Here is an 11,751-nt window from a genome sequence, read left to right on the forward strand (position 1 = left end):
CTCCCTGGGACTTTGCACATGATGGCACCATTTTACCCTGCTCTCCAAGGATACTTACAGCCCTAGCAGCCTCCCCCTAACACTAACCCTAGCTGAATCCCCAGACCGTAGCTAGGGCAACTGAAGCATGCTGTAAATAGCTCTTCTCAAGTCAGCGGCACAACCAGACACACAGTCACGAATGCTTGCGCCTGGTTCATAAGATCTTGTCTCCTTGGCCCAAAATTAAGTGCAGTGCAGACAAGGGCATTTTCAGCATAGGCAAGGCTGTCCAAGGGGGTCATGGGCCCCAGATCACCCACACCCCATTCTCAGTCTCTTTTGGGGACACCCAAAGCCAAGCAAACAAGAGGAAGAGGAACTGAGGGATAAGGTGGTCCTGGTGGGTGGTCGGTGCCTGAGAAAGCATGCTGGAGACCTGACAGTGTGATTTACAGATGTTTGGGAAGATCGCCATGGTGGATGGGACCCAAATCAACCGAAACAACAATTTCCAAACCTTTCCACAAGCTGTGCTGCTGCTTTTCAGGTCAGTCTTGTCTTGGCAAGAGAACAGCTCCAGAAGGGAGCTGGGCTTAGAGTCAGCAGGGGAGCCCACCAGCTTGAAGTGAGGGAGACCAACATTTCTGTAGTTCCTTTCTTTTTTGCCCTACAGAAAAATCTCTTGCAGCAGAGGAAGCACTTCAGGAGTGGCTGTCTGTTTGCCTGGTGTGGTTGGGCTGCAGGAGAGAGGGGCACTTTCAGGTTTCTATTCTGAATGCTTCTTGCCCAGGCTGGATTTTAATTTGTGAATTGTGAGGAAGCTCAAGGGGAAGCAAGAGCTCAGCCCAAGGGTTTCCTTGACTCCAAACACTTCACTTTGGAGCTTTCAATAGACTCCCCACAGCAGCACAGCAAGCCCAGGATCCTGACTGCTCCTTTCCCAGTGGCTCCCCATTCCCCTGGCTGCAGCCCTCCCCGCATGCCCAGCTCATGTCCAGGACAGGCTGGGACCAGCAGGTATCTCCTCTCCCCAGGTGTGCGACCGGCGAGGCCTGGCAGGAGATCCTGCTGGACTGCAGCTATGGCAAGCAGTGCGACCCCGAGTCAGACTTTTCCGAGGGCGAGGAGTACACCTGTGGCACAGGCTTCGCCTACTTCTATTTCATCAGCTTCTACATGCTCTGTGCCTTCCTGGTATGCCAGCTCCCATGGGGCTCCCTTTGGCACCTCTGTCCTGGCCCTAGGCAGCCCCTGGTGTTGAGTTAGCCTTGCATCTCGTGGGGCTGAGCCCACAGCATCCTCTTCCTAGGGGCATCAGCCCGTTTACCCATCCATGCTGTAAAACTGGCACTGCACTCCTGTGGGGCTCAGGATCTACCCTTAGTTCCTTCCTACACCCGCCATGTGCAGGTGTGTCTGTGTTGGCTCTTGCAAGGGTAGAGAGGGAAGAGATGTCCTGTGACTGCTGCAGCATTTCACATGACCCCCTTGGGTTGGAGGCCCTTCCCTCCATGGGGTGACGCACAGCATCCCCTGGCTTCAGGGGAACCCAAGCCCCTTCTCCTCCTGAACACGTCTGCCTGTGTTCTCCTGTGGCCTTGGCCCTGCTCCATGCTTCCTTGTCTCTCTGCTGGGACCTGCTGAATGCTTGGCCCTGCCCTAACTTGTGTACTTCACACCCTCTGCTCTGCTCTCAGATCATTAACCTCTTTGTGGCCGTCATCATGGACAACTTTGACTACCTCACACGCGACTGGTCCATCCTTGGGCCCCATCACCTGGATGAGTTCAAACGGATCTGGGCTGAGTACGACCCTGATGCCAAGTGAGTGATAGGGGGTGAGTGGCACGCAGGGGATGGTCCATGGGGTGGGCTTCCCTGAGACACACATGGCAGCGTGAGCTGTGTCACTGTCAAAGAGTTAGATCCCAGCATCTCAGAGGTGGATGTGGACTTGTCAGCGTATTGCAGGGCTGATACAAGCCATCAGGTTGTCTGGGGACACAAGACTTGCAGTCCTCTCCTCATCCAACCCAGGTAATGCTGCCAACTCTTCCCACGCCACTGCACCCCTTTATCTGCTGTCCGGTGCCACAGGGAACAGCTGCTTTCCACAAGGGGAGCATAGGAAGTGTAGGGATTTGCCCACCACAGAAGCACAGGATGGACCACAGGGATGAACCCACCCAGCCCCTGCCTGAACCACTGCCATGTCTGCCACCACATTGCTGATGCAGTTTGTTGCCTTTGCAGGGGCAGAATCAAACACTTGGATGTAGTGACTTTGCTGAGACGTATCCAGCCTCCCCTGGGCTTCGGGAAGTTCTGCCCGCACCGTGTAGCTTGTAAGGTAAGAGCCAAGAGGGTGGTAGGGTGTGTGGGCATAAGGGCACATTCCCCAGATTGTCTTTGCATCCTCCCCAGGGAGGCTGAGGGTGACAGTCCAGCCAGCTTCCTAGTGTCATGGTTTGTAGGCAGTCTCTGACCTCTCACGTTTAATGGAGGGGAGTATTCTGAGGGCAAGGAGAGATGCTGTTAACCTGCATGGAGTTGATGTGTTTCAGGCTCCTGAAGATCAGGACTTCCCTGTGCTTACCCCAACACCAAGGGGGATGGCACTGGTGGTCTGCTCTGTGCCTGGCCTGGAGCCCTCAGTGCAGCGGGACTCCCAAGCCACATCTGCATCTGGCGCAGGAGGGCAATGCTGGGCCTGAGTACCTGGCCAGGTCAACTGGGCTGTAGAAGTTTGTTTGCAAGGGCTGATAGGGACAACATTGTGGGAGCATTGATCTGCTTGAGGATCAGAAGGCTCTACAGAGGGACCTGGACAGGTTAGATCAATGGGCCAAGACCAATGGGATGAAGTTCAACAAGGCCAAGTGCTGGGTCCTGCATTTTGGTCACAACAACCCCAGGCAATGCTACAGGTTTGGGGAAGAGTGGCTGGAAAGCTGCCCAGCAGAAAAGGACCTGGCAGTGTTGGTGGACAGCCGGCTGAACGTGAGCCAGCAGTGTGCCCAGGTGGCCAAGAAGGTCAACAGCATCCTGGCCTGTATCAGGAACAGCGTGGCCAGCAGGAGCAGGGCAGTGATGGTGCCTCTGTCCTGGGCACTGGTAAGGCCTCACCTCGAGTGCTGTGTTCAGTTTTGGGCCCCTCACTACAGGAAGGACATTGAGCTGCTCGAGTGTGTCTGGAGGAGAGCCACCAAGCTGGGGAGGGGTCTAGAGAACAAGGAGAGGTTGAGGGAACTGGGCATGTTTAGTTTGGAGAAGAGGAAGCTGAGGGGGGACCTCATTGCCCTCTCCAGCTCCCTGAAAGGAGGTTGTAGAGAGGTGGGGGTTGGCCTCTTCTCCCAAGGGAATAATGACAGGACCAGAGGAAATGATCTGATGATGTGGCAAGGGAGGTTTAGATATTAGGAAGATCTACTTTACTGAGAGAGTGGTCAGGCACTGGAACGGTCTGCCTGGGGAGGTGGTGGAGTCACCATCCCTGGAGGTATTTAAGAGACGTGTAGGCATGGCACTTCAGGGCATGGTCTAGTGCCCAGGATTGTTGGTTTGTGTCTGTCTGGAGGTGGGTGTGGTGTGGTTTTGTTGGCTTTTTTTTTTGTGTGTGGTTGGACTCGATGATCTCAAAGGTCCCTTCCAACCATGAATATTCTGTGATTCTGTGATAGCACTGAGGGAGCTGGTAACACCAGCTCTGTAGGCATAAGCACACTTTTCCTGGCTTAGCTCATTCTGCCTGTGTGAGGCTAATCTGTAAACCACAGAGGCGGGGGCTCAGGCACTGGTGTAAACCTTTGTGGGTCTTGGGCAAACTTGTTAGGACGTTTGACCCCCAAATCCCTTGTGGCAGCAGGGTGGAGCGCAAGACAGAATGATTCCCATCTCCTTGAGAGCAGTGCTGTATCTCTTGCTGCCTGGTTGTTCAGCCTGGAGAAACAGAGGCTGGGGAGAGACCTTATCGCTCTCTACAACGGCCTGAAAGGGGGTTGTAGGAAGGAGGGGGCTGGTCTCTTTTCCCAAGTAGCAAGTGATAGGATGAGAGGAAATGGCCTCAAGTTGCACCAGGGGAGATTTAGATTGGATATTAGGAAAAATTTCTTCACAGAAAGGGTTTGTCCAGCATTGGAGCAGGCTGCCCAGGGCAGTGATTGAGTCACCATCCCTGGAGGTATTTAAAAGACGAGTAGATGAGGGATATGGTTTAGTGGTGGACTTGTCAGTGTTAGGTTTACAGTTGGGCTCGATGATCTTAAAGGTGTTTTCCAATCTAAATGATTCTATGATTCTATCATTTTCTTCCATGACAGCAAGGTGGGGGCTGGTCTCTTTTCCCAAGTAGCAAGTGATAGGATGAGAGGAAATGGCCTCAAGTTGCACCAGGGGAGATTTAGATTGGATATTAGGAAAAATTTCTTCACAGAAAGGGTTTGTCCAGCATTGGAGCAGGCTGCCCAGGGCAGTGATTGAGTCACCATCCCTGGAGGTATTTAAAAGACGAGTAGATGAGGGATATGGTTTAGTGGTGGACTTGTCAGTGTTAGGTTTACAGTTGGGCTCGATGATCTTAAAGGTGTTTTCCAATCTAAATGATTCTATGATTCTATCATTTTCTTCCATGACAGCACTGCCCCATAGGTTGGGTTATTTCCACATCTCTGACCTGGCTCTCCCCTCAGCTTGGTCTGGTTTAGCTGGCTGATTAGGATGGGTGATGTGGCTGCCCCTGGCCCATGTGCCGCTAAATGGTGGTGCAGAGCCCCGTGGGCCTGGGTAGGGTGAGTAGAGGTGGGAGGACTCCTTGGCCGACAGCTCAGTGCCCCAGGCAGAGCCTCTGCCCTGCCAGCGTGACTGCTCTCCGGCCAGGACAAGCTGTGTCTTTGCAGGGAGCTGCCAGCCTCCCTGCCACCTGGGGTGACAGTTGTTGGTTTGCTGTGCAGCGTCTAGTGTGCATGAACATGCCCCTGAACAGTGATGGCACCGTCACCTTCAATGCAACCCTCTTTGCGCTTGTGAGGACAGCCCTCAAGATCAAGACAGAAGGTAAGTGATGCTCCTGTCTGCAGCCTGATGGGGGGGGGCTATCTCCTTGTGCTGCAGGGTGCAGTTAAACACTGCTCTCCCACTCTGTCTGTGTACCTCAGGGCACTTGCCTATGGGGCTAGATCCTCTGGTGCAACCCTTGGCGTCATGATATTAATTATCTCATTGGACCAGAGACCAGGGGCACATGGATGGGGCTGCTCAGGCTAAGCCTGGAGGAGGACATTATTAGTTGCAGGCACAGGTGTTGCAGCCCTGAAGAGTGAACCAATGCTACCCCAGCTGCTTAACTTCACCCTGAACAGCTCAAGAGTGATTCTGACCAGGTTCCCAGCCCCTGCCCAAGGCACATCCTGCAGCCTCCCTTCCTGCAGTGTTGAGTGTATTCTGATCTCCCCCCACCCCAGCATTGCACCACCTGCTTCAGTTTCATTTCCCCAAGACATGAAATTCCATTCAGTCCTCCTAAGAGGGCCAATGGAATCCTGGGCTGTGTAGGGAAGAGTGTAGCCATGAGGTCGAGGGAGATCATTCTCCCCCTCTGCTCTGCACTGGGGAGGCCACAACTGGAATCCTGCATCCAGTTCTGGGCTCCCCAGCTCAAGAGAGACAGGGAACTGCTGGAGAGAGTCCAGCGTAGGGCAACAGAGATGATTGGGGGATTGGAGCATCTCCCTGATGAGGAAAGGCTGAGAGAGCTGGGGCTCTTTAGCCTGGAGAAGAGAAGGCTGAGGGGAGACCTTATCTACGTTTACAAGTATCTAAGGGTGGGGTTGAAGGAGGATGGAGCCGGACTCTTTTCAGTGGTTCCCAGTGACAGGACAACAGGCACAAGCTGGAACAGGGGAAGTTCCATTCAAATATGAGGAAGAACTTCTTTCGGGTGAGGGTGGCAGAGCCCTGGAAGAGGCTGCCCAGGGAGGTCCTGGACTCCCCTTCTCTGACTAGAAGATCTCTAGAGGTCCCTTTCAACTCTGACAATTCCTTGATTCCATGAATTCCCCGTGTATTTATGATCTCAGACTGCACTGGAAGGGGATGGATCCTCTTTGAATTTAGCAGTGCTGGGGTGGAGTTGCATGCCAGCAGCATAGTTTGCAAAGCCCTTTGGGAAGATGCCACACCAGCTTGTGGTGGGTTAGGCAATATCACAGGAACAGCTCTGGCTGGGCTGGGGCAGCCAGCTCTGGCAGGAGGTGAGGCTGGGCAGTGGTGGGCTGCTGGGGCTGGCATCTTCCAGCAGTGTGGCATGGGTGTCTTCCCTCCAGCTGGGGTGGCAAACGTGGCCTTGAGCACAGCGCAGGGAGACCTTTGAGGAGCACGGGAGGGAGATCTTGGAGCACACATGGGGACAGACTGGGATTGCAGGCGAGCAGGAATGGTAAAGCCTGTGAGAGCACCAAAGGGGAGGGTTTTTATCACCACAACAGAGGTGGTGGCAGTGATGCTCCACCTGTTTACCAGGTCTAACTCACTCTATACTTAAAGGTTTTTTGCTAAAATCAAAGCCTCATTCTTACAAAGCTCATTTTTGTTGGGTGCAGAGGCTGGAGAGGAGCTGTCACACCCTGGAGGAGTCTGGCCAGATTTTCACATGTTTTGTCTTAACTCATGTTCATGTTTCCCTGGGAATGAACCGCTCTGTCCTGCTCTCTTTTCTCACAGGAAACTTTGAGCAGGCCAATGAGGAGCTCAGAGCCATTATCAAAAAAATCTGGAAGCGAACGAGTATGAAGCTTTTGGACCAGGTCATCCCACCTATTGGAGGTATGTCACCTGGTCGTGTTTCTGAGAGGGGCAGAGCGACACCTGGTCAGGGTCTCAGCTGCTCCAACAACTTGTGGCCTTGTGATAGGCAGCATTGTCAGCTTTATATCCTTCCCTGTAGATGATGAAGTGACAGTAGGCAAATTCTACGCTACTTTCCTCATCCAAGAACATTTCAGGAAGTTCATGAAGCGCCAGGAGGAGTATTATGGGTACCGGCCCAAGAAGAACCCTGTGGAGATCCAGGTTGGTAGTGTAGGTGGTGCTGGAAGGGTGGCCCTTCCTTGGGGGCAGGCAAGTTGTGGTGGCTCTGCAGATCAGGGAAGAGGCTTCCCCCAGCTCAGGAAAGTCCAGGGTGACTTAGAGAGACAGAGCTGCAATGGCACATAGGGACCTCTGTGCCTTAGGCTCTGGAAATGAAGTGGCTCCAGGAGAACCAGCACAGAACTGGCAATGAGCACTCCACTGCTGAGGGTGACCTTAGTCTCCGTGGTGCTGATGACTTTGGAAACAAAGGAAATTTTTGACTCTGACCCACTGACTTGGGCCGCAGAGAATTCAGCAGGGTCTGATGCCTTACCAGGCAGTTTTAAGACCTGGAAAACCCCACCACAGACCAATGCCTGGGTGGAATGCTATTGACCTACTTATTGACCTACTCTTCTCCATTCCTAGGACCTTCTTCCTTTCCTCACCTTAGCAGAGTTGCAGATAGTTCTGTGTGCCTGGTGCTCTCTGTATCATCTCTCATTGCCTAGTGCAACATCGGGTGGAGAGAGAGCGATATGCCTGACCTTGAGCAGGACCGCTGCAGTCAGAGAAGCCTGCAGAGTAGCCCTGAAGGATGCTGTCAGGGTGGGATGGGAGAGGACTTGTGTGTCTGGCCAGAGCAGCTGGGATGTCCTCAGCCTCTCCTCACCTTGTAGAGATGAAAGACAAGGTCCCAAAGGTGCAAGGCAAGGAAAAGAGCCAGACCCCAGCTCAGTTAGCTCGAGATCAGGGACAAAGGCATAGCTATCCCTCGGGCATCTCCCTTTGTCAGGCTGCCCTTAACATACCCTTTTGTGGGATAGCATTAGTCCAGAAGCTGTTTCACCAAGCACAGAGCCAGCCAGTTGCAGGGTGACCCAGGTCCTGTCCCTCGTAGGAGACCGTGCAGGGCAGCATGGCTTACCAGGTGAGCATGCTTCATCATGTTTCCCCCTCCAAAGCCCAAAGTGAGAGGGGTGGTGGGGCCAGGCCAGATCCAGCCATGCCTTCTTGTCCCCACCAGGCTGGGCTGAGGAGCATTGAAGAAGAAGCTGCTCCTGAAATACATCGGGCCATTTCTGGGGACCTGACTGCTGAGGAAGAGCTGGAAAGAGCAATGGTGGAGGCTGCCATCGAGGAAGGGATATACAGAGTGAGTGCAGCCCTCAGGGCACAACAGGTGGTGGTGGTGGTCCCACACAGCCCCCATTTGAGTGTATGGATGGTGGGTCAGCATGGCTACCAGCAGCTGGAAGATAGTCTGCAGAGGTGAGCCTGGCCTTCACAGGCAATGTGGACCACAAGGATGGATCAGCACTTCTTTCCTCTGCCTGAGCATGAGGACATCCTGGTGGAGTCATCCTGGGCAACCTGCTCTCTGCCTCAGTTTCTCCTTTGCAAAAGGACCCTGCTCATTTGCCTGGTGGGGGTGTGCTGAATGTTTACCCACAGGCTTGGAGGGCCTTCTGCCAGGCTAAGGCAGGACAGCTCAGGTGTCATCATCATCAGAGCAGGAACAGATTCATTTCCCACTCCTGGGAGTCTTTGAGACAGCCTGGGCAGCTGTGCTGTTGCAGGGTTGTTAAGTCCTGCTGTGTGCAGAGGTGCCACCTGCTCAGGCTGTCCCGTGGAGGTGGCAGGACTTTGTCATGCACAGGGCTGGCTCTTGTCCCAGTGCTCCTCTGTCACCCCTCAGTGCCTCAGTTTTCCCAGCTGGGCAGTGAGGCACTTGAAATCTGTGAGGCCTAAGCAGAGAGATGAAAAGAGAGATTGCTGTTCTCACACTCACCCCCATATGTCTCCTCCCATGGGAATAGCCCCAGAGCTCCAGACCTCCCCTGATGCCCTCCCTTTTGGTTGCAGAGGACGGGGGGCTTGTTTGGCCAGGTTGACAGTTTCCTGGAGCCTAGCAGCCCCCTGCAGCCCCACGTGGCCAGCCAGAGGCCCCTGCAGTTCACGGAGGTGGGCAGCGAGGACCTTGATTCCCCCGTCTTCCTCGATGACTTCCCCCAGGAAGGCAACAGCAACGTCAACAATGCCAACAGCAATGACCGGCTGGAGGGGTAAGGGCTGGTGAGCCTCACATGGGCAGGCGAGGAGGGGCAGAGCTGGGCCGTGCCTGGTGACTCTTAGTGGAGCTGTGCTGGCAGCTGGCTGCATGTTGGTCTTGCAGAAGTGAGAAGGGTTACCAATGTAAGAGGATGTACTTAATCCTACTTTTTAGGGTCTTCACCCTGTTCATCTGTCCCAGGTGCTGCCTCTCCCCCTGCCCCCAGCTGCATTCCCCGGGATGGAGAAGGTGGGGGAGGGTTGCATCCCTGGGTAGAACTGGTCTCTGCATGTGGTCTCTGCTCAGGCTGACCCACCTGCTTGTCCTTGCCAGGATGGAGTACGAGGATGAGGTGCTGAGAAAGACAGTGCCAGCAGCACCCAGGCGACCAGCACGGGGTGAGTCTCAGCATTATTCCTCTTCTGGGGGATCTAGACCAGCCCAAGGACCAGGGCAATCTTCCTACAACAGGGGCTGATATTGGCAGACAGGAGGAGGAGATGCAGACCCCCAAAACATGGAGGTTAGCTGAGAGCTCTGAACACAGCAGGACCTATCTGGGGAGCTGAAGGAGTCCCTTTTCCCACCTTCCCACCCTTGGGGGTGATGGAGCATGAAGCCAGTGCCTCAGGCTGGGGGAGGACTGGCCACCCCTGGGCAGCAGGGCCACAAGACCATGTTAATTTCCATGAACAGAAACTTCTCCTTCCCAGCCAGGAGTGAGGAGACAGCATGGGGCAGTGGACAGGCGCTGGGACTTTGACTGTTCCTGAACCCCTAACCCCTTTGGTTCTCCCAGTCTAGTTAACCCCCTGCTCTGGGTGGCAGTGGTGTCTTTGTTCTTGTGCCTGTCTGATGTTCCCTCACCTTTCCTTCTCCCAGAGCACAACCACCCCTTATCCATGGAGAGGCTGCAACGGAGGCTGAAGAAGAGGCAAGGGGCCACCTCTGGGGGTCACCCGTCACCAGGGCTGCATCTTCTCCCCGAGGAGGTAAAGGGGACAATGTATGTCCCAAGGCAGCAATGTGGAGGACATGGGTGAGCCTCCCTCCCCTTCTGGGAAAGGCTGTCACAGCCATGTTGGGTTGGAGCTTGTCTCTAGGGCTCCCCACGATGAAGGGGAGCTTTGCTGGAGCTTTTCTTTCTGAGCAGCCCTGGGAAGGAGCCAAGCCCCTACCCCACTGCTGCAGCGGGCATAGGATGCTCATCTCTCTGGCTCCCCAGCTGCCTCCAGAGACAGGGTAGAAAATAGGGGTGCGTCAGGTTTACTACCACACTCCCCTGGCTGCACTTGGCTCGGGGCAGTGCCTCATCACCTGGCAAGTGCCAGAGCAAGAGATAATGGGTGGTTCCCAGCTCTCTGCCCACATGGCCCTGCTGGTCCCATTACGGGTGGTGCCCTGGACCCAGGAGCTTTAGCAGGATGTGAGTGCATGTCCAATCTGGGTACAGTACCTACAGCCCCCACATTAACATGGGAGTATTGCCCAAGCCCAGGCTGCAGTTCTTTCCTCCTTTCACCTAGCTGCCTGGAGAGGATGGCACTGTGATGAGAACAGCATCCAGCTCAGGCTACCCCAAAGGTGAAAACGGTGACCCGAGCACATCCTCCACCCCGGCCATCACCTTCCTCATTCAGGAGGTAAGGCAGGGGCACAGCCCAGCAGGGGGAAAGGCAGGGCTGCCAGCGAGTGAAAGGGGCTGGCAGAGATGCCATGCTCATGACGAGGTGGGAGATTGGAGGGCAAAGCTTAGCTACAAGGATGAGGAGCAGGTATGTTTCAGTGCAGAGGGCAGCAGGAAGGAGGAGGTGAGGGTGGGCTGCCTGCAGCCAGGGACACTTCTACCGAGTGAGCACACATTGGGCTGTGACTGCATCCTCTGCTGCAGGCTCTGATCTCCGGGGGCCTTGTGGCTCTGGCTCGTGACCCATCCTTCATAGCAGTGACCAGGGATGAGATGGTGGCCAGCACCCAGCTGGAGATGGATGAAGTGGAAAAAGCAGCTGTGGAGCTGCTAAAGGGAAGAGAAACACTGCAGGCCACAAAAACAGGCTCTGCCCCCCAGGACACCTCGGCCACATCACGAGCCAGCTCCCCAGGGCTCAGTACAGCCCCCTCCAAGAAGACCATGGCTGCCACTCGCCTGTGAGCTACCTGCTGATGCAGCCCAGTGGGCATAGTCCCTGCAGGAACTTGCTGGGGGTTACTGGAGCAATGCCAAACTGCTCCCCCTCTCTGCCTGCGGTCCTGGCGTGCTCTGTCCAGCTGCAGGAGGATGTTTGGGCTGGGTCTCCAGGATGCTGGTGCAGGACAGGATAATGCTGTCCCAGCAGGGTCTTGTGAGAGCTGGACAGGTCATTAAAGTGTTCTTGTTGTGTGACTCTGGATCGCCCTGTCCCCTCCTTCCTCTCCCACCCTGCCTGCACAGCCTGTGCCCATGGCTGCTCTGTCTAACCCAGCCTGGGGAGGAGGCTGTGCAGGCAAGACCACATGTAACCAGAGCTGCGGTGGTTCATGTGGCAGCCTCCAGTCTCCGTGCTGAGGGAGGTCTGTCCTTGAGGCTCATGCCTCAGCCAGCCATTTTGAGTGTGTCAAGCTCTGAGGGTCTTCTGGTATCACAGCAGCTGGACCCAGCATCCTTGTGTCT

The 11,751-nt window shown here is 55.0% G+C and overlaps 1 protein-coding gene across 5 annotated transcripts in view; it reads left to right on the top strand.

Annotated features, from left to right (window-relative positions):
- CACNA1S (calcium channel, voltage-dependent, L type, alpha 1S subunit) overlaps positions 1-11,484 on the top strand; it is a 50,066-nt gene extending 38,582 nt beyond the window's left edge. For all 5 annotated transcript variants that reach the window (XM_014946332.1, XM_014946334.1, XM_014946333.1 and 2 more), the window contains 13 exons: positions 438-529; positions 1,017-1,176; positions 1,680-1,807; positions 2,237-2,333; positions 4,933-5,035; positions 6,701-6,802; positions 6,924-7,048; positions 8,076-8,204; positions 8,915-9,114; positions 9,435-9,499; positions 9,984-10,093; positions 10,628-10,744; positions 10,993-11,484. In XM_014946332.1, coding sequence (XP_014801818.1) covers positions 438-529; positions 1,017-1,176; positions 1,680-1,807; positions 2,237-2,333; positions 4,933-5,035; positions 6,701-6,802; positions 6,924-7,048; positions 8,076-8,204; positions 8,915-9,114; positions 9,435-9,499; positions 9,984-10,093; positions 10,628-10,744; positions 10,993-11,253 — 1,689 coding nt within the window. In that variant the 3' untranslated portion in view covers positions 11,254-11,484. The remainder of the gene's footprint in view (positions 1-437; positions 530-1,016; positions 1,177-1,679; positions 1,808-2,236; positions 2,334-4,932; positions 5,036-6,700; positions 6,803-6,923; positions 7,049-8,075; positions 8,205-8,914; positions 9,115-9,434; positions 9,500-9,983; positions 10,094-10,627; positions 10,745-10,992) is intronic.
- The last annotated feature ends 267 nt before the right edge of the window (positions 11,485-11,751 follow it).

Source organism: Calidris pugnax, unplaced genomic scaffold (assembly GCF_001431845.1).
Source record: "Calidris pugnax isolate Ruff unplaced genomic scaffold, ASM143184v1 scaffold116, whole genome shotgun sequence".
Classification (NCBI taxonomy): Eukaryota; Metazoa; Chordata; class Aves; order Charadriiformes; family Scolopacidae; genus Calidris; species Calidris pugnax.